General features: G+C 40.6%; 1 protein-coding gene across 3 annotated transcripts in view; it reads right to left on the reverse strand.

Moving 5' to 3' along the window:
* spock1 (SPARC (osteonectin), cwcv and kazal like domains proteoglycan 1) overlaps positions 1-26,950 on the reverse strand; it is a 99,756-nt gene that overhangs the window by 20,879 nt on the left and 51,927 nt on the right. For all 3 annotated transcript variants that reach the window (XM_086221542.1, XM_086221543.1, XM_086221544.1), the window contains exons 4-7: positions 20,807-20,887; positions 9,244-9,358; positions 4,405-4,525; positions 1,263-1,383 (exon numbers count right to left, since the gene is read on the reverse strand). In XM_086221542.1, coding sequence (XP_086077668.1) covers positions 1,263-1,383; positions 4,405-4,525; positions 9,244-9,358; positions 20,807-20,887 — 438 coding nt within the window. The remainder of the gene's footprint in view (positions 1-1,262; positions 1,384-4,404; positions 4,526-9,243; positions 9,359-20,806; positions 20,888-26,950) is intronic.

The raw sequence follows: 26,950 nt of genomic DNA on the forward strand, positions 1-26,950 counted from the left end.
GGGGCAGGTTTTACCTCCATGTAACCAGACCATAACTGTAGCACTGACATATAATGAACATAAATGCCACACAAACTATTTATGGAACAATTTTCCTTCTTAATGGCATTTAAAGCTGAAGTGGAGATCAAACAAGCAACATTCCAATTACTAAACAACCCCCCTCCCTGCCAGTCTAAAGACACACATATGATCATTTGTGGATGAGGAGGACATAGCGGCATCATTTGCTTTTCCGCCATCATAGAGTAATGAAGGAGAGAATGCCATAGCTACCACTCATTCGAAACCTTTTGTTTTAAATGTGCTCGACGAGCAACAGTATCCTCATAAATGCTTCTGAAATCGGAGCGATTATGGATGACATGATGGAAGATGACTTTTTAAGAATGTGTTGTGTGTGTGTGTGTGCATTTGAAGGGGTGAAATATAAGATAAACAGACATAACAGGAGAGAAAATAAGCAAAGTTCAGTTGCAGAAACAAACCGCAAGTTTGCTCATAAACACCAGCTGTATCCTTCTAATGGAGTGTGTTGCAGGGGATGCGCAAATTAACATTAAACAGATGTGAATGAGAGAAGAGCGGGAACTGAAGATAAAGGAAAGATATCAGTTCAACGGTATGGCTGAGTAATATAATAATTGAATTCGTAAAAGCTCATTAAAAATGACCAATAACGACCATCATTGACTAAAATGAAATATTTAGTCTTTAAACATTTTTGCCCTGCCATTATTTCCACACCTAGAAGGGAGGAAGTTTGTAACAATAACAATCCATCCTTTTCTCGGCTGCTTTCCTTTAGATTGCATTTCTCCGACAGAATCTCTCCATCCATCAGATGAAATCCTATTTTCATGACAAACAGCAAGACACACACACTCACTCTATCACTGCTGCCTATAGCCGTCACAGGGGGAGAGAAAGAGGAGGTGGGGTGATGATGGGGGGGTAACTTACGTATGAAGAGAGGGAGAGAGCAAAGGAATGGAAACTCTGTGAATCAGCAGAGAATTTGAGGGATTACCAGGAAGGGGTTTTGTGTGTGTGTGGGGGTGTGTGTGTTTGTGTGTGTGTGTGTGGGGGTGTTATGAAGAATCATAATGGTGTGTTTCTGAGGCAACCGCTTGAACAGGAAAATGACTGCGATCAGATAACCTCTCTTCTGTCTTCAAATGCATCTCTCTTTCAGCTCATCCACCCTCAAAGGACTGGGTTTAACTGGGAAACTAACAAACCAGTATATTCAGAGTACTCACCAGTCCTGTCAGGCTTGTGTGTTGGTTTGCTGAGCTCCACAGCAGCCAAACAAGGACACAAACCATCACATCTCACTGAGATCTTCTTCCCGGACAGGCAGCTCTGGAACTCCAACTTGCACTGTAAAAATAGTTCTAGATGTTAACCGACATGGCGGTTGGTAATGATTTCGGTTGACTTGTCACAGGTAAGTTTTCCTGCAGGCCAGCTGGATTTGGGAGATCATGTGATCATGTGTTAAGGATCAGTCAGCACATTTTAGAGTTGATTCAGGGTTTAGGGTTAACAACAGCCAGAAGCAACTATTAGTTCCAAACAAAAATGCAGTGGTAAAAAAGTGAAAAAGTAATTTTACTTAACTACAATGCAATGGTGGTGTCTGTACTTTACTTGAGTATATATTTTTGTGTGGAATTTGTACTTTTACTCCACTACATTTAAAATCAAGTATTATCCCCCTCAGTTTCTTTGAAGTGGAAAAATTTCATTTGAAACCATGAAAACCTGATGAGGATAATGGACTTTTTTTTTAAAACTTCAGTAAACTCAATATTCAGTAATTGTCTACTTTTACTTTTTACTTTACACAATTTTGAAAGTACTGGAGCACTATCATATTTAAGTGTTTCTACTTTTATTCAAATAAAGGAACTGTTTATTCTTATAATACGGCAACAATGGCGGCGAATGAAGAGGCTTCGGAACTAGCCAGTGAGAGACAGATGGCTCAGCCAATCACCTACAAAGTATGTTTTAAGTGTCGGCCCTTTTCCCCTCACAGTTTCACTGGGCAACTTCTCAGGTTGGTTCTATGACACAAACCATCTGATAAACCTGTACTACCCCTCATCTGTAGGGAACTTACTGCGATGTGGCTGGAACAGGCCTTGGAAAAAAGCGACACTAGAGCTCAGATGAGGAAGAACTGGCAGGACTGAAGGCATGTTCAAGTCCACCAAATGTGGAATATTTGACTTTCCCTGTTGAGCTGATCAAGGGAAAGATTTGCTGAGGCAGGATCGGTCATTAATCTTGGGTGTCTATTATAGACACTCCATTAGATATGGTGACGGACAGTGAGATTCGGTTATTCACTGCAGAACAAACCTGCTGGAATGTAGAAAACAACATGGGCTACTTCAGAAAGCAATTTTAGAGTAAAAATCTCATTTCAGGTAAGTGAGGGGTAAGAAATTGTTTGGACTAGTTGGGAGAAAAAAAATCCAATTACAAGATCCTTCCAAGACGAATAATGAAAACCGAGATGGGTTATGTAAATTGTGTGTGGTGAGATGATGATGGCGGGCTTTGGTTTTTGTGCAGAACATGACTGTGCATAAACATCCATAGACATATCCTCACCTCCTCAATAGCGATGCTAATGTTGCTTAATGAAATTTGTTGACAAAGGAGCAGCGCGCAGTCCAGTTCTCGACATACTGAATTAGCTGTCTGAGGAAGGAGACGGAGAGCGAGACAACCCACGAAATAGATGACTTCCCCCAGTCACTGCTGACACACTGAGGGGCCCCATGAATCTCTGCGTTTGTCTCTCTCCAGGGGTCAATGTGGTTTTGATGAAACAGTGTTTTAACACTTGACTTGGGGGAGTAAAAATAGAGAGAGTAGAGGAGAGGACAGGACAGCAGAGTAATGGACTTAAGTTAGTGGGCTGAGGCCTCTCAGGAGATAAGAGCGCTCCTCTTGATACAATAGTGTGTGTGTGTGTGTGTGTGTGTGGTTAAGATGAGGGAGGCATGTAATTTAATAATAAAACATGAATAAGCTTGAGACCAGTCTTGCAGAGCAGCTCACTGGTGATAAGAGTTTAAGTTGGGCTACAGGGACCCATCACTCCACCTGCTAAACTGAACTCCTCCGACTAAATTACCACAGAGAGCTCGGGGATTTTCCAGCTCTCCTCCTGCTTTTCTTCTTCCTCTTGTGTCTTCTCCGATTGCTCTCTTGCTCAGCTCTGGCAGGTAGGTCATTAGCAAGGCCTATGTCCTGCAAACCTCCCACACGAGGTGTTAAACTAACAATCGTGTGCAGTTGCTCTTATATCCCTCTACTTTGCCGATATTCCTCTCAGACAGACTTTTCTTCAATTGCCCAGAGACTCAGGAGATGTATAAATTGTCAGCTTTCTGAGTATTTGATTGTGTGTCACCCCTGGCAACCAAAAGGTTAAACACAGCGACAGGATAATATGAGTGTGGGTGTTAATAAAAACCCAGCGGCTGCTACACCAAGGACAAATCATCATACAGGAGATGCTTTTCAAAGACTGGAGAGACCTGATAGGTGACCCACGTCTCCCCGTCACTACACCAGGAGTCTCGGCAGGAGAACAGAGATGATAAAACGCCAACAGAGACGGGAGGACGAATCAGAGGGCAGGTGAAAGACACTGAGGTTTTCATTTAAGAAAAACAAAGAACACGTCATATTAAATATCCTCTAGTGCTGCTACTGTATTCAACTTGAGGATTATCTTTGCTTTCGTGGCTTTCACGGCAGCTGCTGATACTGATACACGTGATTTATTTGGCAAAATGTCCAAACAATTTGGATTAATTCATTACAGAAAAAAAGGCTTTAAAAAACATTAATGCAATTAATGACACCCTTGATTTAGCCTCTGAAAGGAGAGCTGGGAGGGCTGAATCTAATGAGTTGAACATTTTTGTTTGAAAAAACAAAGTTAAGTAATATAACAAAAATTGAAGTAGATGAAAAAAGCTGTTGAGCCCTGTTGTAATGTCCTGTATATCTGTGGCCCACGATGTGAAATGTGTGTTCTGAATGTTTAGAAAATAAGGTTTATTTATTCATTTATGTATACATTTACCAGAAATAAATTTGAATGAAAATCTTTTGAATGTTTTTCTAAGTCAAAATTGATCAATGCAATTAATTTAGATTAATTAAGCACAAAACATGCAATTAAATTGTAACTGCTAAACAGCCTTATTATTATCAAGTGGTATTTTGGGAGATATATGTTACATCCTAGTTTTATGTGAAATAATTCACACTGTCGCGCATGTCATCGCACTCCTTTCCTTGACAAATGAAATGGTCCTCAAAAGAAAGAGTGACGAGTGTTGAAAACACGGATAAAAAAAAGGGGCATCTCACCTTGGAGGAGTATGTGTGTCCATCGGAGCCACACACAGGATTTGAATGAAGAGCTGAGCACAGTTTACAAGTCCCGTGAGCACTGTGCTTGTGGCCCGAGCTGCCTTTCCTGGGTTTCACACTGAGAGAGAAAGAAACGGAGAGAACATACCCTCTGATTCAGAAAAACAGAAAAAAACCTGAACCAAAACAAATCAGATTCCCAGCAGCCAACACTTGTGTGTGTGTGTGTGTGTGTGTGTGTGTGTGTGTGTGGAGACAGATGTGCAGTCATGACTCTCCAGGCAGCCGTAATACTCCAACTAGTAGCTTTCCACTCAGTAAAAAGTTTGTTTCAAGCATTTTTTTGGACCTGTGAAGGCCAGCTGAAGAAAATCTTTATTGGTCCATCAAGGCCTTTTCAATAACAAGTGTAATTAGGTTTGATCCAAATCTTGCAGTAATTTGCTCTCAAGCAGCAGCCAGCAGCAGCTTCCAGATCCATCAGCTATCAGTGAGGGTGCCAAATGCGAACCAGACACTTTAAAGAGAAATTAATGTGACAACAAGTAAATGTTGTAAAAGTCAGTCTCAAAATGAACAGGTGAAAACCTAAAACATTCAAAAGCTGGCAGCATGTCATCTGCTTTCGTGGTTCTTTAGAAGTGTCAGTGAACGAGCCCCAATGTGTCAGATTAAACACGGCTCTGATACCTAAAACGGTGCTGGCAGATGAAGTGGTACAGTATGAAACTAGTAGGTCGATGTGGATTGTCTGACACGTTTCCCTTCATCTACCTCCACATTTAATCCAACGTTGATCCTCCTTTCTGATCAAGCATTTCTTGCATATTTGCAGTGAAGCACAAGAACGATTCAGAAAAAGACCAAAAAAGAAAAGAAGTTATACAAGCCTGACAAATATTCATCTGAAATACAGCTGCTGAGAGAGGAGTGGTGGACACAGACCTATATCTCAGAGTAATGACAGCAATGTCTCTCTCTCTCTCTCTCCCTCTCTCTCTCTCTCTGTCTCTCTCTCTCTCTTTCATATACTTTGACGCCCTGTTGGGAGTTTCCATGTTGCTGTAATCTGAAGAAGCTCTGACTTCACAGTGCTACAACCAGCCGCTGTGTTACGTGGGGGAGGGCTATCAAGTCTGAACCAATCACAACTGGCCTTTTAATGTTTGGCTGTGCACAAACACAACCAGGTTGTTCAGCTGCAGATGATGGCCATCTTGGAAATATAAACATTTAAAATCCCAAATAAACCAGCAAAAATATTCAGAAGGGCCCTTATTTCAACTTTTATTCCAAGACACATCTGACATACTGGTCCAAAAGTAAAATTGATTCTTTTTTATCAAGTATGTTAATTGAATATATAAGGCCCGTGTGTGTGTGTGTGTGTGTGTGTGTGTGTGTGTGTGTGTGTGTGTGTGTGTGTTTTTCTGTATGCATTACAGCCAAGTTTAGTTTTGCACAAGCATTTGGCATTCATAAATTAAGAACAAAGCTGCCAGAAATGCTTCATATTCACAGGTGTCTCCACCACCATCTCGTTATAAAAGTCTGGAAAGTTTTGGTTTACCTTGAAAGTACTCGTACTTTTACTTTTAAAAGCTGTAGATCTGGGCTTTAGAGTAATGAGCATGGATCGTTTCTGTTTAGAAGAGATGAGTGTGTGAATTGACAGCATAGTGTGTTGCTGTCTCGCTCATTAAATCAATCTCTCACGCTGCACTCTCTCTCTCTCTCTGCAATCAACTTGAATAAATAATAATCCAGCCTGATCACCTGAACAGAGTTGTATTACCTTCATGTCTTGTAAAAGAATAGAAAAGAAGAAAAGAAGCACGACAGAAGGATACTAAGGACTCATTTATTCCACATTTTTTGAGTTTTTTTTTCTTTTTGATCGAGACCATCGAGAACCTGCTAAAGGGGAACAAACGTATGAACTTCTGTAGGCTAATCAAATAAAAAAAATGTAATGTAATCCTGGCTCCTGGCTTGCTACAGCTCCCTCCCTGCAGGACAGAGCTGTGCACAAATTAACACTAGAAGGCTCCATAATGGTTTTTGAATTATAGCTTGCTGCTTATGTAAATGTCCACGCCTGCAGCTAAACATTATCAGTCAGTAAGGGAAGTCAAGTCTGCACGCAACCACAACCATTTCAAGAAGAAGGAGAAACTCGTCTTGAGACGTGCGCACTGACGGCTTCTTAGGATAGAACAAAATTAATTTGCAGGAGGATTTCAGTGTAACAGAAAAGGGAAACAAATACACAGGGCAGTTTAGAAACAGTAATTTTGTTAGTGATTAAAAATGATGAATCATCTCCATACATGCTGCACCACTGTGTATTCTGTATTCCAGAATATCCGGAAATAGATCTTGAGAGAGCACGAGACGAAGACACCAAATATGTGTGAGGCTAATTTTCTACAACTGAAATAAAAAGAAAAATCTCAAAAACAATATCCTGATCCAAAACCCTATTGAAGTGATGCTGATGACAAAATACAGTTTTCAGGTGAATCATCTGACGCATTAAGCAGCAAATGGGATGTAATGAATTCAAACATGTTTCTTAGGCGCTAATAACTTGAAGAAATCAATTAAAACAAGGACGGGGACAAAAATGGGGGAAATGCTTCTTGAACTGAAAAATTGAAAAACATTCAATTTGGCAACATGGAAAGGAAAGGTTGACACGCGCAAACAAACTGGAGCAGATGGGCAAATAATAGGAACACACATCCAGTGTTTCAGAGCTTGATGCTTTTATATTCGGAGAGCATAAAGAACTTTAGGACTACAATGAAAACTAATCAATTGATCAAGTTTTTTTTTCTTCTGAGTGTGAACTCACATAAGCTGATGCATGAGACATTTGGACTGTTTGCCCTCCTCCCATCGCGGAGGCAGTACAGGAACCTCCGTTCCAAGTCTAGCAGACACAGGAACAGCTTCTTCCCCTCAGCCGTCATCTCTCTGAACTCTGCACCCCACTGACCCCCCACCCCCACCCCCACCCCGACGTTCTAACTACTAACACTTGAACTGCATTGCCTCTGGACCGCTGCACAAACTCTGACCTCTTCTCCTCCTCAACCTGCCGACTGTATGAACTTTGACCTCTTCTCCAACCTCTGCCTCCACCTGCTGACTGTCCTCATTGTATTTCACTGTGTAGCATCTAGTATGGTCTATTTACACCAGTAAGATATCGTGTACATTTTTGCTGGATTAACCTTTATTATACACAAATATTTATATTTACTGTATCCATATTTATCCATACCTGTCTGAATATCTTTGCATATAACCCTTTTCTATACATACCTTTAAACCTGCATTTAACCTTCTAACTATGTACTACAGCACACATAACTATGAGGCATACCTTTATATTTACTGTATATTTATTTCCCACTTCTGCCTGAATAAACCTCCACCTAATCCCCTTTAATAACTGAAAATACAATACATCCATATATGCCCCACTATACAACCAGTATGACTGCTCCCAAGGCGACCCCATGCCCTTATCACGGAACATAATACACATTACTATAACACCGTGCTGCTATGCATGTTAGAGTCCAAACTTCTTTTTCTTGTTCTGTACTTGTACTGTATAATGGCAATACATCTCAATCTAATTTAATTTATATCTATTTAATTTGTCTGAATACAAAAAAACTAACTAGCGCCATTACCAGCACTAGATTTTTAATAACTTCCACATCAAAATGTATTCATTTACTAATTAATCATATAATGATTAATGCTTTAAGCTGCTTATGAAATGGTATGAACTAATCTGCAATAAATAAATTACTGTTTCACTAATTATTCACATGATTTATCTGACAAAAGCTTCAGTTTTCAATGCCTCACTTTTCTTCTTGCATTTTGAAAAAAATCCTTTAAGAAAATGTTTAAATCGCGTTTACGTTCTGTCACATTTGTTTTCAAATCAGTTCTCACACACATTCATCATTACTTGAAGTGGAGAGCATGAAATGACTTTTAAGCATCAGTTTGTATACGGTGATACTGCAGCTCATTTTTCATAATCCACCCGACTCGCTCTGTGTGTGTGTGTGTGTGTGTGTGTGTGTCACTTCATAGACAAACTTTTGTTCATTGGCAACTGGAATTCAGTGCAGCAACTGATTCCATCACCATTTTTAAGTTTAAAGAAAAGAGACTGACACGGTCATACTTCACACACACATGCACACATTAACATTAACATAACAGCTCATTTATGCACAAATTAGAAGAAACACATCCTGAGCTTATTACAGAGGGAAGAGAATGTTTGCAGCTATAGCAGTTTATCGATCAAACCCAAAGAAACAATGTGCTCGGCCAACTTTTCATGTAATTTCTTTTTTCTTTTTCTCTCTCTCCCTCTGTCCTTGTTAGTGACACCTTCGGTCGTTGCCCCCATGGATTTACTTGTATTCTCTTACTTGTATTTTCTTCTAACATTGTCACCACTTTTTGTATTTACTGTGGATTATGTGCATTGTGTTGGGTTTGTGTAGGGATTATGTGATGTAGCATATTGTTGAGTTGTTTTTTTGTTTTTTGGTATGATTTGACTTCTGATGAATGAATTAATAAAGGATTTTCATTTCTTGTCATTTTAAAATTCTCTCAAAACCGTCTTACACTTCTCGTGAGGATTCTGTGTGGTAGTGTGTGTTGGTGTGTGGTCCTGCTCACACACATACAAAGATGAAAACACAACCTTCTTGACACAACTCATCCATTCTGTTGATCTTTTAGAGGGTGACTGATGCAGGGTGAATGAAACACCATGTAACTGGTTCTCACCTGTGGATTGGTGGCTTGTGATTGGTGCAGATGGCTGTCTGGAAGTCATGGCTGACACACACCTTGTGAGGGGGGCAGCGAACCTTCAGACAGGGGTCCTTGGTGGTGTCTGGACCTACAGAGAGAGAATAGGAACAAAACTTATTCTGAGCTGCAATTCGTCATGTTTTTTTTTTTTTTTTTAAATATACAGATCAAGAGAAGTGGTTCATTGTAGTGCTGAAGATGATAATTGAGGCAGCAAAACATTCAGCCGCTCCTGTTTTCCAGCTAACAGACTGAAGCAACTGAAGCAGGCAGAAAAATCGTTACTTGGAGAGACACAGAAGAAGAATGCGATCTTCTAAGGAGTAAAGGTTGACTTTTCCAAAGTGTGAACTGCACAGTGAGCTCTAATCTTTCTGAGCATCAGCCCTAACTTCTTCAATATCTTCCTCGGCGGTGACATTACCACCCTGGCAGAAAGGCACAGCTGGTTGGTGTCCAAGGTGACAAAAGATCAAAGCAGCTCATTGACTCGGACCATTATGTCATTTCACACTAGGCTAACACCGCAAGCCCACTTTCATTTGACAGACAGAAGGAAAGAGAAAAACAGAAGGCGTGTGCATATGTGTGTGTGTGCGCGCGCGCGTTTGTGTGTGTGTGACATGCACTGTAAAAGAGAGCGTTTAGAACAAATGCTGACATCATGCAGTACACTGGCGGTCAATCACACAGGCCATGGCACACATGTAAGGAAAGAAGTCATTCAAAAGCAAAGATGACAAAGCTAATAAAAAGTGAAACCAAGGACAAAATGGTTTGCAAACAAAATACACGGACCAAATGTTGTCACTGGCTATAAAGGTAATTAGGGATGAGTGCATGTGTTCGGGTCATTAGTATGTGGGTTGCGTTGGAGCTGGAGCTGCTTTGTAACATGAAATGTGTTGACTGCCATTCACAGTCTGGGTGCGTGTATCTGGAGCTAAGCCAGTGGTAGCCTGCGGTTTTTGATGCAATACAATTAAACACAAGAGGTGTGTCCCATACTTGTCATCTAATAAATACTAATATCTGACACTGATTTGGGGTCAAAGGTCACATGGAAGCTGTTGAAAAAAAAATCAGTATAAGAAAATGCCCTTTGCTTTAAGATATGTATATAAATATCATGTGTCCTACACTTTCCTGTACAGCAATTATATCTGGTACAGGTTTTGAGTCCAAAGATCCAGTTCCTTTGAGTTCACCAATATCCTGACTTAAGTGCTTTGCAGAGGTGATGTCACATGACCCCTCTTTCTCAAACATAAACATGTTGGTTTATCAGCATGACATCAGCCGTAGCTCGGACATGATAGCGAGCTTTCTGTTCTCCGCTCGCAGTAAAGCTGTAATCCAAACAGCTATCTAGAGGAATGAACACCCATACATATCGACGGTAAGCATATGGAACCCAGAGCATATCTGGAGCTGTCAAAAGATACGGCCAGACCTTTATCTTTGAAGAGTATGGTTGAACACATACACAACAAAGATGGCAGAATTAAGATAGTCTCACAGAGAGAGAGATTCATAGTCGACTGCACACATCTGTTATAAGTTTCTTGTTTCCTGGTAATCTGTGCAGCAGATACATGAAGACATTTACAAGCCTGTGTGCCCTCACACACACTCCACCGAGTGCAGCGAGATGATAGGCCAACCTTCTAGCTGATAGGGTGTCATATCACGGTGTGTCTCTATCACCTGCTTATTTGGGCCTGTCCTCGCCTCCATCTCTCGGCGCTGGAGGAAACCCATCTTATTTCACTTCACTTCAAAATGACTTTATCACCGCGGGGAAATGACAGATGAAGGGAAGAGGAGAGGAGAGTGGGAAGAGGAGGAGGAGGTGGAGGGATGAGAAGGCAGAGGGATCATGAGGGAAAACGAAACTTGTATCCGAGGACAATTTAGGATTAGTGTGTGACCTCCTCACTCAGACAAATTGGAAAACAGACCAACAACAACAAAAAAAGAGCAAGTCAGTTTATCAAGAAAGAAACAAACACAAGATCTCACATGTAGACTATTACCTGGATTGTCATGAACAATGAAACTATTAATTTGGGGAGATAATGAAAGCCTGAATGTGAAATCGTTTGCCCCTGATGAGGTTTGAATATTTATGGTGTATAAAGGAGAAGAGAGGAGAAAGTTCCAGGGCGGGGGGGCAGTGAAGACAGGAGAGAAGAACGTAAGGTAAAAGAGAGTTTTATCCATCTATTTAAAGCCTGAGTGAGCAGCATTGGCAGTTAAACCAGCCAATCAATTGTAATGCAGAAGCACTGCAGCACCCTCTTGCCACCGCTCTTTCTCAATTCCAGTCTCTCCTCTCCTTTTATTCCCTTCTCTTTTTTTTGAATGTGAAGCATGACTTTGTCATCGGCGTGTGTGTGTGCATGAGCAATGTAACTTGACATGCCTTATTGCATATCCAGTCATTCATTCCATTCAAGTGCCAAGCAAAACTCTTTTCATACCCTAAATCCTAGTTTTACCTTGAAAATAATATTGATTTATGTAAATGAACAAGGTTGTCTGGCTCTGATAACAAGTTGCTAAATGAGCAAGTGTGAACTTTTTACACCTGCAAGTGTGTGTGTGTGTGTGTGTGTGTGTGTGTGTGTGTGTGTGTGTAAGGGATTCTTCATCACACACCGCTTAAAAGGTCAGATTCTGAGAAAACGGTCTGATTGCTTCTTGTGTTTTTTTTTTTAAATAAAAAAGAAACTGTGAAATGATGGAGTCACTTCTGCTGCTATTCCTCTCGCTTGGACAACAAAGTGCCCTCAAGCTTTACAAGCCAGAAGGAATTTGACCCGGTTTCTATAGAAACTGGATAACTAACAGTTCTGGAGCTGAAAAAAAATTTGCAAAGCCTTACTATTCAATTCTTCCCAGGTGAACCCTTAGCTACTTTTACACAACCTTTTCAAAATGGGAATGTTTCACTGCTGTTACGCCTTGCTGTCTGTGTACATTGAATACAAAGTCGTAATTGGGGACCAGATGGTTCCATCTCTGAGCCGGCAGTAGAGGTAAGAACAGCAAGCAATCACAGCCACAACATCAGAAGGACACATCATGCTGCTTGTTGAAAACCCCCAGAATGCAACCTGGGGCGGTGTTACACTGCCTTTAGTTGGCTCTCTGTAAAAAAGGTGCTAGTGTAAACAAACCTGTCTTGGTAACTACAATTTAAGGACGGAATGTATTATTAGCTGATGCGCTGAAGAGCAGTGTTGACAGTTTTAACGTTTTAGCTGCACTCAGCAGGCTAACAGCTAAACTGTATTGGAGAGAGTAAGCGCTGCTGATCTCAAGTCAGCCCAACAGTTGAAAATGTCAATTGGAGCATTTATTCTGATCAATAGTGAGCAGTCAGTTTAGATGTAGCAGTAAAATCTGAGTGATGGGACACAAAAAAGGAAAAAACAACAACAACAAAACAGACAATGAATCAAAACAATTTTAGTCCAAATCAGAAAGGTTTTTTTTCATTACACACTGAAGAAAAGAGGAACTGTGAATAAAGTCAGAGACTATAAAAACTGTACATTAAGTTCCTACTGTAGTAATAATAGCTGAGTTTAGAGCTTAGTTTCCCTACTTTGGAGACATACTATAAGTTAAAAAGTAAAAATGCACTTCGACTTTATTCGCCAAATTTTTTCTCAACATATAGACTTGTTTCTCAAAGTACATGATGGAAAAAAAACCCTCTGATTTTAACTTTTTCTTAAAGTGCTCAATAACCCCCCCCCCCCATTGTTTTTCCTCTTCCCTGGCCCAGATACGCCTTTATATAAAAGCCCTCAGAACATATTTTCTTGTTAACATCTTAATAGTACGTGTCTGATAAAGTGGCACAGCACCAGTTCTTTCTATCAGAGCCTCGGTCAGGAGCATCAACAGTCTATCAATCTAACATGCAGCCATGGTGAGAGAAAACCCACGCAGACAAAGGGGAGAACCAAACAAAACTAGTAGATGAGGGCAGAGAAGCAGCTGAGTGGATCAGAAACACTGGGGAGGCTGGGGTGTCACTGATGAAGACTGATTACCTGACAAGACACAGGTGAATCGCTCATAAAAGGTGGGAAACAGAAGAAGTGGAAGAACAGAAGTATAACGAGAAACAACTTCACAGGACGGAAATGATCATAAAATAAAACAGGAAATGGCAACAATCTGATCTACAACACATGGAAAAACATAAATTGCAAGTAAAACCAAGAAATAACACAGAGATCAAAACTAGAATCTATGAATACACAAACTACGGAGTCAAAAACAACTCGATGTATGTCAGTGCTGTGAGCCAACAGTACTCACCATTGACACCTGTGCTAATCAGTTACCATATATGATATATATCCACTTTTAAAGCTGAAAACCTGTTACAGAGAAGTCACTTCACACTATAATGGTGACCGATGACCTTGGGAATAATTTAGATAACTGATCAAATTTGAAGAACTCATTCAGTTCTTAGAAATTTCCATTACTTTCACAGAGGGAATACTGATAACACTCAGACATCTTTGCAGAAATGGAGCTGAGAAGTGAACAAATTTAATAAACACACTTGAATTAAAAGGAAACATGAAGCCTGACTCGTTCCAGTGCTATACAGTACAGTGCACCAACTAGCAAACTGAGCAACCTCAAAGTGAAGGGAGTCACTGGTAGTTTTTTACTCCCGCTTCAATCACAAATTGTCATTTTTACTTTCACAATCTAACTTTAAACATTTGTTGATATAGAAACCATGTGGTTGTACATTTCACTGCTGTGTTGCTGCACACTTTGAAAGCTTTGCCATGGATGCAAACCCAGCATCAACCCAGCTACCATCTGGTGGTTTCTGCTTTATACTGGTGGGAATCAATATCCTCCTTGGTTGGTAGCTCAAGCTCAGCAAGCACAGCGAGTAAAGAAAATATATTCCCCGCTGAAATCAAATGTAGTGCTGCAGCTTCGAAAATAAGAAAAACCTTATCTGACTGAACATGGAGATTAGAGCTGTCTTCATCATGTTCAAAATAGCATACGTCTGCATATATACAGTACATAGGTGATCCATAGGAGTGTGTTCTGTGTGAGCGAAGGTGGGAAGATTTTCTTTTAAAATGGAGTCAGACGCATTTGTCTTTTCTATCTATGCTGCAGCTTTTAACATTTACAATCTTTTTGTCACACTCATGTTGAAAGTTATCAGTCCAGACCAGGCAGGGTGAGATTCAGGACGGAACCGTTTAACAGAGGAGCCATTTGATCTTCACCCTATATTATCTTCTGTTTATTGTTTTAAAACTGGATAACTTTTTCTGTATTTACCTGCCTACTCTCTTAAAGTATGAATTTCTAATACTGTCTTTTGTATGAATATGTACCGGCTTAACATAAGTGAGAAAACAAAAGAAAACTGATTTATATTTTCATGCTCTGAATATCCATCCATCCATCATCATCTTCCGCTTATTCCTACACATTAAGGGTCGCGGGGGGGCTGGAGCCTATCCCAGCATCTATGGGCGAGAGGCGGGGTTCACCCTGGACAGGTCACCAGTCCATCGCAGGGCCAACATAGAGAGACGAACAACCATTCACACTCACAGTCACACCTACGGTCAATTTAGAGTATCAATCAGACTAGTCCCAAATTGCATGTTTTTGGACTGTGGGAGGAAGCCGGAGTACCCGGAGAGAACCCACACAGACACAGGGAGAACATGCAGACTCCACACAGAAAGATCCCGTGCCCGAGCCAGGACTCGAACCCGGAACCTTCTTGCTGTGAGGCCACAGTGCGAACCACTGCACCACCGTGCAGCCCCATGCTTTGAATATGAGTGTGTTAAAGTGTCAAAGAGCTGAGAACTAAAAAAAAAACCCATGATGTGCATCATAATATGAAGTGTAATTTTCAGTTAATAATTTGTATTAAATGTAAACAAACATATATCTGTTCATATAAATATCTGATGTCTTTCTGTAAAAAGTGACATGTGCATGGTCTTTTTGAGTACATTCTATACTGTATATTTTTGGTTTTTCACACTTTTTACTCATTCTCTTTATCACTAACCTTTAGCAACAGCACTCTTGAGCTGCTATAATGTGTGAATTTCCTCATTGAGGGATCGATAAAGTTTTACCTTATCTTTTATCTCAAAGTTGTTTAGAAAAAAGCATTGCGCCCCTGCAGAAAAACCACAGTCAATGAGCTCTTGTGTACATTGAATATCCATTTTTTCTGACTGCAGATGTTCCTGTATTGACTTTCATTGCCTTCTTCTTCCTCTTGTCCCTCCAGGACCACAACAAAGAGTCCTAGAGGAGCCAGAGAACAGCCACAAATCTGGTTAGCGTTGGAAAAATAAGACACTTATTTAGAATTGTGCTTCTTCACAGCCTACTGTAAAGTAGAAAGTTAAATATTTCTATTGCATTAAATAAAAGTTTCAGTTAAACTCACAAGCAGCGTTCAAGCAGCGGGTGACAAATTTAATCATCGTCTTCCTCACGACAGATTAAGAGTTGTTATTACCGACGTTATGATTCTCATACATCAGTGCCCTCCTAAAACACGTCATTATGTGGAGTAAATCTTGACAGAACACACAGTCATTAAATCATATTCAGAGCTTTATGGCTTTTATGGCCTCCTGTCGTCTACTGTAGGGTGGAGGTGGCGACGGTGGCGGCGGAGGTGGTGGTTGGGGGTTAAGACGGCGAGACACAAAGTCATAGCTTTTAGAAGAGGGGCTGAAGCATCGTCAACTGCATTCGCTGGGGCGGTGTTCGATTGCACTGGTGTTCATTTGGCCTTTTGTTGTTGAAAGAGCGTTAACGAACATCTATTTAAAAAAAAATAAAGTTGCCAGATGATTCCACCCTGAACTACATCACTATTTAATTACTGCAACACATCCAGAGGGTTCCTGCATAAAAGAACGCCACTGTTGAAGCTGTAGAAATTTATTACATTCAAGACAGACAATACGTTACTACCTGATTTTTTTTTTTTTATCTCATCAGGATTATTTTTTACCCTTAATGTACCTTAAGAGACGGAAAAAGCGGACAGAAAAGAGCAGCATGAGATAAAGCACTCCTGCTATATCCTTTAGTATTGGAGGGAGGCCAGGACGGAGAGCATTGATTGGAAAGTAAAGACAATCCTGTAAAAGAGGCCACATCCCAACAAGCCCTGGCAGAGAGTTGAGGGTAACCTCAGATTAATTGCTGCTGAGCCGGACATGGGTCAGCGGGGTGTTTTTGTGTCTGTATGAATGTGTGCACTTCATCAACAATCCAATTGTTTACTCTCGCCAGCTTCTGTGCCTAATAGCAAAAGAAACCCAACCCAGTTTAAAATTAAATAAACGGGAGCTTCAACAGCCACTCCCACAAGACAAATTCCTGACTGTTGTTAGAAAAATGAGCATCGCTCTCGGGCCTTGACTAATTAAAAAGGTGTTTCTTCTTTTGTACCTGGAGGGTAGGCTACAGAGCAAAATAAAAAAACAAAAAAACGACACAGATCAGGAGGAGATAAAAATCTCTTCTGTTTTGTCAGCGTTCCACTGGGTCTCACTGTTTGGCCTGTGAGAGTCACTGGAGCGAGGGATGACAGCGAGGAGTGATGGAGAGATGAAAGCACACAGAGGGCCTCTGGGAGGATGCAGTGATAGAACGGATTCACCATCCAGAAAATTAATTATTGAAAACATGGGCAAATCATACCATTGTGAACGTAACTGAGGAATGGAGAAGATAAACAGGCTGCTTGAATGTCAGAGGAAAAAAGCACAATGGCTGGTGTGAGAAAAATATCTGGAAAGAGAGGAACTATTCACTATCACTTACTGGCTGAATATTCATCACTGACACACAACCATTACAAACACGTCTGCATACGCAACACCACACAAACATCATCGTGGAAGCCCCGAAAGTGGGGGTTTTGTGAAGCCATAGCTGGCAGCAAAGCATTTTTAAAAGAACACTATGAAAGCAAATAAATCAAAAAGTCTTTGAAGGCGGCTTCAAAGCAGAGCAGCAAAGATGCATTTAAGGACAACATGCATGCGAGATTAATTTCAGGTGAAATTTGTTAATTGTCACGGCCTAAATAAACTCAACACAACAAACACAACCTTCTACTTCTGAGTGTCTTCACTCCAGCCTTTGCCAAAGAGAACTGGAGAAGCACAGAGAGAAAACAGAATATGCATGGATTGCCTTGGTTGGAGGGGATGCACACAATAATCAGTGCGGTTACAGGGGAGCCATGATCTTCCCACACATAGAAGAAGGAGACAAGTCGGTGGATACGAGCCCCTCCGACAAGCAGGGTGAAAATCTTCAGCATGGCTAGCAGGGTGGTGAATAGAGACATTGGAGGACTTTATGTTGAAATTCAATAATCCATATTTTAAAGATGACACGATGTCTGCCCGGGCACAGCTGCTCCATCAGTTTCAGTGGAGGCTGCTTTCAGGCACAGCAGCAAGTGTAGGTATTCTGCATTCTGACCGTGTTCACTGTGTCAATATGTATATATGTAAGAATACTGACTTGAAACATAAATGTGTTACATACGGACACCCGATGCCTCATTTCGAATAATGCACAGTATAGCGTGGTACTGCAAAGCGATAGAAATGCCTGCTGATTAGCTGGGGGTGAGAGGCTAATCTTGCTTGTTGTTTGACTCCTACACATGTGGAATATTTACTTGAACAGCAGCAGAGGAAGCAAAAGCCTGCTATCTAGCTCACATATGGCTTGTTGCTATTGTTTTTTTCCTGCCGCTGTGACGTCCACAGTGGATCTGACATTGGTGACTCAAGTTCAAAATTTTCACCATTTTGAGGCAAAGCAGCTTTGACCGTGACACTCAGACGTTTTATACAGACTCCCGACATGCAGATGAGGAAACAAGATGTTACACATGTATAGAAAGCTGAATAATTTGGGTGGGCACATGCAGAATGAAGGAAATCTTGGGAGGTCATAAAGCTCCAGCAACGCTCAAACTTAAATTGACAACTTTGTTAGCCTGACGTGTTTTGGCTTGTGGACTTCTGTACACTCAACTCAGAGCTCGGGGGAGGACTGAGGGAGGCACCATTGGCTTTATCATAACAGTGCCTCATCAGAATGATGCTGAAACTGTTCAAGCGTACAACTCTGCACAGCGTTACTTTATTTATAATTCTTGGACACATTTGAATGGAAACCCGACTAAAGACAACAACATATGGGTGGCTGACAGATCTGGACTCGCCTCACCCAGGGTCAGAGACAAGAAAAAAGTTTTTATACTGTTCTGGACCAATATTTTCATTGGACTGAGGCTGAAGTATACATGTGTTTGTGTGTGTGTGTGTGTGTGTGTGTGTGTGAGTGTGTGTGCGCGCGTGTGTGCAAGTGCACTATTGCATGAATGCATAAGAGGAGATCAGGACCCTCAGTTTCTTCTACTTCAATCTAGTCTCACTTCCCGCAATTATGTACTTAATAAAATTGTCAAAACTTTTATGACAATGATTTTTTTTTTTAATGAATCATCAGACAAGCCTGCACAGTATGTACCCATTTAAACTACAGTGAAGCACAGACCATAAGCGCTAGGCTGGATTTAAATAAGCAGGATTTGGTTTCCAAATAGCACATGAGGGGTCAACATGTGACCCACTTACATATCTACATGAGCCCCTGAGACATTTAACTTTTAATCTGTTGCAGGAAAAAAACAACCAGAAACACCCCAGAAACAAACAACAAAACCCCCGGAAATGCTCTGCTATAATTTCAATATGTGAATCGGCACGTTCAAATGAGAGAGCAACACTACACCAAACTGCAACATGAGTAGGGCTAGTATTTTATAAATGACCCAGAATGTATCACAATCCCGAGATAACATGGAAAATGAAGAACTGTAAGTTGCAAAAATCAGCCTACATCTGTGTTATGTGGATTGAGAAGACAAAGCATTTACTCAGTCTGACACTCGTATTAGCAGCACAATATGGCTGCTGCTCCTCTTTTGTGGATTTATTTACCATAGGCCTTTGATTTTGTGGTCTATGGCATGTTGACATGCAGTTTACCTCGCACTGAATGAGATCAAAACATATGTAATTAGTTTTGTAATTACCTAACTAACAGAATACAATGTGGGGTTTCTGATGGCTGCAGTCATTTCAATTTGCATTTTGATTCACCAATTGGTTCCCCATTTACTTTTTCATTTGCCAGCACTGTTATCATTTAAGCAACCGTCTGGAGCCTTGTTGTGACAAACTAATATGCCACCTACTGTCTCACTGGCTGTCAATTAAACCTGAAAACATCCGTAGAATCAATTGCCTAATTCTGTCATTTTGAAAGTTTTGTGCATGTGCCATTTCTATAACTCGGACTGACTGCACATGAACATCTTTTTCATCTTTATCTTTTCGTTCCACCTCGTATTTTCAGAATTCAAAAGAAGTTCCGCTTTTAAGTGATCGGTTCTTATCTTCTTGTAAAGAATCCTACTCTTGTCATTTTTTATTTGAATTTAAACAATTGGAAAGGTCTATTAAAACTCCTCAGTTTGTCTGTGCACAGTGTTGCAACATTACTGAAGTTCATCAGTGCAACCTACACGGCCAAGGAGATGGGCGTTTATATATTAATCATGCACGAATGAATGTAAATTGTAGGAAAGATATGAGCTGTGTGAATATTAGTTTTTTTCAAGGTCGGATGAAGGTCCGAAAAAAAGGGCAACAATACAAGCAGTGCGACAAACACTGTGAAAAGGTACACGAAAGGTATATGAACCATCGCTGAAAAGACCGAAATTAAAAGCATCTGATGTTACCATTGGGAATCTCAAACAAACATTACAGAGGATTTCAGTCCACTTAGCTTGTTAAGCTCTGCTAAAGCTCCAGCACCAGAACTGACAGGTGTGCCACTAAGGATGTTTATAATCTTCACTCTAGTAAATTACAGCCTTCCTGCTAAATTTCATACGACACAGTTCATGTCAGCTGGCACTAACACTAATGATGCTGGTGCTGAAGGTAACTCTGGAAATAGCTCTGTGTCACTGAAGGGGCCAGCTTTGATCATCCAGTGTGCATTCGCCATGCTCTATCTGCTTCAGCTGACGAACTGTGAGCTCGGTTATCTCTCTTCTCCACACTGACATCTCTGCACACTACCTGAGACGGAGCGGAGAACCAATTGCATTAACCATTGCTGCTTTACACCCCCAGTTTTATGGGAACTGAAAGCGAAACAGCAGGGCAGAACAATTAAAGCTCAGTGTAAAGTAACACTCTAATCTACAATCTGTTGCAGAACATCATAATCTTTCATCAAAGCCCTTAAACTTTGTTAATTTCGGTAGCCTGGAATGATCTGACTGTGGTTATTGATAAGGAAACAATTCTATCATCAATCATCCAAACTTACGTGACCAATAACCCTCATAGCTCGATGAAAAGTGATTTCTCATACTCACCATCACGTACTGTCTTCTTGGCCGAACCAGAATGAGATTTGCTCCCTGGGTGTCCATATCTGCCAGGCTCAGCCTCTCCCTCTAAAAAAAATTGCACAAATGGATTAGAATATGATTCCCAACTGCTCAGTTTGACAAATTAGAAACCAAAAGAACACTTCAGAAAACATCCACTGATGAAAAGTGAGTAGACTGAAACTTTGGTGTGATTTGTTTGATGGCCAACATAAACTGATGAAATTGAGGCTCTGTCCCTTTGAAATATTTTCTTCATGAGAAAGTACATCCAACTCCTTTAATACCAAAAATAAATTTTCATGTCAGCAAATGAAGACCTTGAAGTGTCTTCTTGTTTAACTGAAAAATAACCCCCCTAAAGATACTGCAGCTACTTCTTGTGTTGTTCAATTTCAAAGGAAATTAAAACTGTTAAAGGGGTTTTTCCCTTGTCAGCTAACTGATCGCTTCATTGGGCCAGTGTTGCTAAGAGACACAGCATTTCTTAAGTTTCTCAGGATGTTTCACGAATGTTTTTTTTAAACAAATCTGTCAGTTTGAAGTGATAATCACTAATTTCATACAGATCCTGATGAAACTTTATTTAAATGAGCTACTGGATTTGGGGAGGGCCTGTACTCTCTGAGTGCACCTCTAATTTCCCACAGTATAACTGGTTATGTATCAGATACTCTACGTGTAAAAATACATTTTATTTTTATTTTGATTTCAATTTCACAAAAGACTCTTTGAAATTCAAAGCCAGGCTCAACATGAAAAGAATCACTGCAGCAACACCATAAAATACAGGAACAAGAAGTTGCAGCCAAGTTAAAGTGAAGTAATGCACCTATCCATCTAGCTACCAAAACGCTAATCCATCTTCTTACACCCACACACCCACCCACCCACACACACACACACACACCTACACACACACACACACACACACTGTGGTGTAATTCGCCATATGGAAGCAGAACAGTGGTGGAAGGGCCTGAGGGAGAGAGCAGAGCAGCCAAACTCAGAGGAACATGGAGTTTGTCATGTCTGTCAGTTGGTGTGACATTAACACCCAGAGATGATTAACTCCCCCATCATCCATCTCCTGGAGTGATTGGGAAGCAAAGAGCTACTGTATATAAGAACCAGCTAAAGGTAAAGCGTGAGCGACAAAACTTCTGAATACTAACATACTGAACATAATGTGCTATACTGGTGGGTACATTTAACTGGAGGTTAAAAAGTTGTAAATCCTACTTTTGAAAAAAAAAAAAAAAAAAGCATCCCTCTGGAACATCTTTGTCATGTTCTAAAACAACCAATGTGTGTTCTGGCTTGATAGAGCTCTGTAAACATCGTCATAAAATTACTCAGGCCACATTTAGCAATCTACATTGTTACTTTCATGTTGGAAATAAAGTTACATGCTGGAAGGGCTGGAGAGATGCAATGCATTGTGAGGAATGAATATGTCCAGTGCAGTCACGCTGCACATGCTGAAATTCTTGCTAATCAACTATCCAGGTATTTCTGGCGTATACATGGAATGTGCACGGCGCTTTTCTAAATTCTCAAAGATGCTTAAAACCCAGAAACAACTACTGCTCTTTCTTTTCTTTTCCTCTTGCCAAACCCCTCTCATTATGGGCTGACTTTCTTATCTGTTATCCTCTTCACAGGAAATCTCTCAAGTCCTTTCTGTAGGCATCCCTGATTATCTTTACTCTGCTGTCCTCCCCTGAGATTTTCTGTTGTCATTGTCACTTCCACATACTGGCATTTATCCTTGTGGCCGGCGCTGAGATAGCTAGCAACGACTCGCTGCTCACATTCTCTAAAGTTTATTTAGGCTAATTTCAACATGATTGGAGTCTGTGTTGGCTGTGGGTTGACCAGGGCTGAATCTGAACACGCACACACACACAAATACACAGACATACACTACACAAACACATACACACGCACGTAGACACAAACACTGCTCTCCTCTTTGTAATCTACTGCTGTGTGTCTCCACTTGAAAACAGCCTGTTCAGCACTGTTCACACACTGCGGTCCATTGATTCACTGCTTCATTTTGCTTTGAGTTTGTCGCTGGTCTTGGCTCTGCCTTTGCAAACTGGAAGTGCAGCACAGTAACAATTCACTTTACACACTGTGGCTCTGTCTGTACACATATATCCTTTCTTGATCACCGTTTCTTTTAGCCACTCCTTTCTCTCTGCCTCTGAAACTATTCCTCTGTCATTTGGTTAGAGATTTAACTGCTTCACTGATGTGTTTTTGTGTGTAGTTCATATACTTAACTTGAAAAAAATGACGACTGACAGTTTACTTACATAAACTCACAAGCGCATCGTCCCATATAATCTATGTCGCCTTTATTTACTTGTCAGTAATCCACCAACACTTCGATTTGAGCTAAAACAAACTACTTCTGATTTGGTTCCCCTGTGAATGAACATGTTTGTTTTCAGCTCACAGTGAAGTGTTTCTGGATAATTGAGCATACAGCTGGACAAAGATGTAGATTACAGCAGAAGATACGCACAAGAGACGTTTTTTCTGCTTCTTTTTTGCTGTAACTGTTGTTAGCTGTTAGCAGCTGTTAGCTTCAAGCTAATCATACATGGCTGGCTTTTTCTGCATGCTGGAGTCACAAAGAGGTGATGCAGGACGGAAGAAAAGGGATTTGAGACAATTATAAATTTAATTAACTTAACATCCTTGACGTGACTGCATTTCGCGTTCGTGTGTCTCAGCAGGTATCATTGACAACAACCCTTTATGTGTAAAAGTGTGTGAGGTTAATTTACAGCAGATACATGAAATCACTGCACCATGCACATGTGCATTTCCCCTGATATAGTTCCATTTATGTGCTAAAACGCAACACTGCAAGCATTCACCACCCTGAAAGAGCGAGATAAGAGCTGAGCTGAGGGTCGTGGATATTGAGTCACTCTTTATGATGTGGCCAACAAGCCATTAAAATCAGAGCGGTAAACAATGTTTAAAGAACGCCTGGGCACATTACACTGAAATGAGATATTTATTCTTGCTCCAGTTCACACTCCATTTGATGCACCGACCTGAGGTGCTCACTGTTGTTTATTGTTATCTGTCTCTTGTCTTATCAGCTTCTCTCTTGCTAATTCTTTTAGCTGCTTGTGCTGCAGATCAAAGACGGTTATACCAGAATGTATTAAGAAGCAGCGACATAGTTACAGGAGAGGGCTGACTGCAGAAAGATGGACCGACGAGAAATAGGAACAGACAGACAGAACATCTTCCGAGAGACAGGAGGTTAATGAGTTGGAGAAATAGCTGATGAAATATATAACAATGATGACAGTCGACTGGGACAAGACAATGTTGTGTCTAATCAGGCTGATTGGCAATTTGGAAGCTCCAGATTTCCAAAGCTTTGTTTGTGGTTGCTTCTGCCAAAACTGAGTGCATCATAAATGACTTTGGTTTCTGATGCCAAAACAGTTGCTATGACAACCACATATTCACTATGCAATCTAATTAAGCAAACGGACAGAAGCAGTAAACACCTGTATCCTAACTTTCTTAACTCTTTCTACCAGCCAGTCTCTGTCTTTGTCTCCATTGTATCCTCGAGTAGCTTTTCTGTGCCAGTTTGATTCTCCTGTGCTCTTCTGGACCAGCTGTGATAATAGAATCCTCCCTTTGACTCGCCTCCCTGGATAATGTATTGCAATCACAGCCTCATAAATCTGTTGGGCATTCCGATATATATAAGAACCCAGAATGAAATTACCAGAATACTGATTTTGACTTTGGTCTTACTGACAGAACAACTAATAACTTCTGCCAAGGACTCTTCTCCCTCTAGTGTCTTCTTCTGTTTGACCCTGTTCAGAGCTGCTATTACCATTCTGAGTGATCACAAGTGGACAGTCCAAGTGTAGGTGTACCTGGTATTAGGATGCATCTCCACGTGCATCTCGAGTGACCACTTGTGGTAGGATTTCACTTCCTCGCTCTGCATGCAAATAGACACATGCATGTTTGTGTTTTCAGTGTGTTGTTTTTCACAGGCTTACCAGTGACACAAAGGTATATGGCTCAAATCATTAAGAGGTGAGAAAAATATCCATATCACATTTATTTTTTGGACTGTTTAGAGCAATAATCCATCTATTTAGACTGCTGACATGGTAACCCTCGCTAAGGAAATACCATCTTGTTGTGGATGATCTGTCAGGATTATTGCAGAGAGAAAGGGTGATCAACTAGTGTGTGGGCCACACTGATATTTGACAAGAGAGTGACAGGATGCAGCAATTTTTTTTGTACCAATTTGGAAATGAAAAGCAAAGAGGGCAATCAAAACATTACAAACTGAATCCCTGTCGAATCCAAGTCCAAGATGTTTAACACACACATATCGGCATCGTTTTCCACATATTGATTGAGGCAATGCCATCTACACCACCGGACAATCTTTTGTTCATTCCTTGATCACATTGTCTGCAAAGTAACACACACAGAAATTTACACTCCCCAATGCCAAATGTGTGTAGGTTTCCAGTGGGCAAATATTTGTACCAAAATCTAATTGTTATAAACTATGTGGTGTGATCACATTTAAACAGAAATGTGGAAGTGCTAGGATTGTCTGATCAGACGAAGGAGCTCCATGCACAGATGATCTCCAGGCTCCTCTGTTCTATTTTTAGAGCGGTGCACCACACCGCCTCCCTGATATACGTGTCTCATTCTTCTTTCACGGCATAAAAACACATATATCCGTTTTGTATTAAAATGCCGACCACCACAGCAAACGGGGGTTTTCACAGTGCATTCAAGATAACTCCCAAAACTCAGCAACAGCATTTCTAACATTTTTAATAATGGCATTGCAAAGCGAAATGATGGATTGAAGTCTCTGAAATTCACAATCAAATCAAAGCAGCAGCAGGGGTAACACTGATACAGTATCTATGAAGTAATAGTAATAATAATAATAATAATAATAATAATAATAAGCCCACACACATTTGTGTGAGGCTTCGTGGGGTCGTGGATCTGTGTTCTTTAATCAAGGACTGTGATCGGACCTCTCAGGACGCTTACTCATCCCGGGTCTGAACAGGACCTTTGAGCTGACAGCAAGGCTTTTTCAGGACAACAGTGAGACACCAACCACTTGCTTGGTGTTCATCGTTCACTCTAAAGGGTAGAATATGAAATTGTCCCCCCATCTTGTCAACAATTGCCTTCACTTCAAGTGTGAGTATGTTTGGCAGCAGGTATTCCTGTCGCCATGCGAGTGGGAAAAATCAAAGTTGGGACATGACTGTAATTTTAATGACAATAAGACTGAATCTGAATTCAATTAGCTGCAGTCAGTCACTGGTGGCTCAGGAAGAAGAAGAAAAAACAGCTGCATCTATGTGTGTGTTCCTTCAGGTGCAAACATGGCATGAATTGCATTAAAAAAATTAACAGAAAAGAAACGTGTGGATATTTGTGATGAAACTAAAGTGCACTTAGAGAGCGAAGACCTCCATCAATACCAACAGCCCACTCTTTTATTGCATGTAGATCTGCAAATGAAACCATCGCATATGTCTGGAAATATTTCCAAAATTATTGAAAATATACCTGAATTTTATTTTACAAAGTAATATTTTAAGAGAGATAGATGGAAATGTTCCAAACTGCCCTAATTTGTTAAGTTAAAAAAAAGGGATCTGCGCCAAAATATAATGGGATAATCTGCAGGCCAAGATACATTCCTGTTAAAAAAGTAATGAAAATCTCCCACAACTTTTTTGTGTAAATCTCCTAACAGACAGACAAGTGAGCCGACATAACCTCCATGACAGCAGTAATAATCTTTTCACACTTTCATCAGCTGAGATTGCCGTATGTGGTCGGAAGCACCCATTAAAGTTTGTGGACCTTGTGTTTAAATGACTTTGTCCGTTACTTCTGTTGTTTTAGCGATAACTGCTTCAGCAATAAAGATAAAACTCTTATACTGTAATGCATGATTTAATTTCTCTCTCACAGATCTTGGGTCAGCTCTGTGCAGTACGTTGGAACAACATGTATGAAGCCCTGATTTAAGTGCAGCAGATGTCTGTCTAATCCACCCACAGGGCGAGC

Source organism: Aulostomus chinensis, chromosome 13 (genome assembly GCF_037954235.1).
Source record: "Aulostomus chinensis isolate RoL2024-O1b breed Wild chromosome 13, RoL_Achi_v1.0, whole genome shotgun sequence".
Classification (NCBI taxonomy): domain Eukaryota; kingdom Metazoa; phylum Chordata; class Actinopteri; order Syngnathiformes; family Aulostomidae; genus Aulostomus; species Aulostomus chinensis.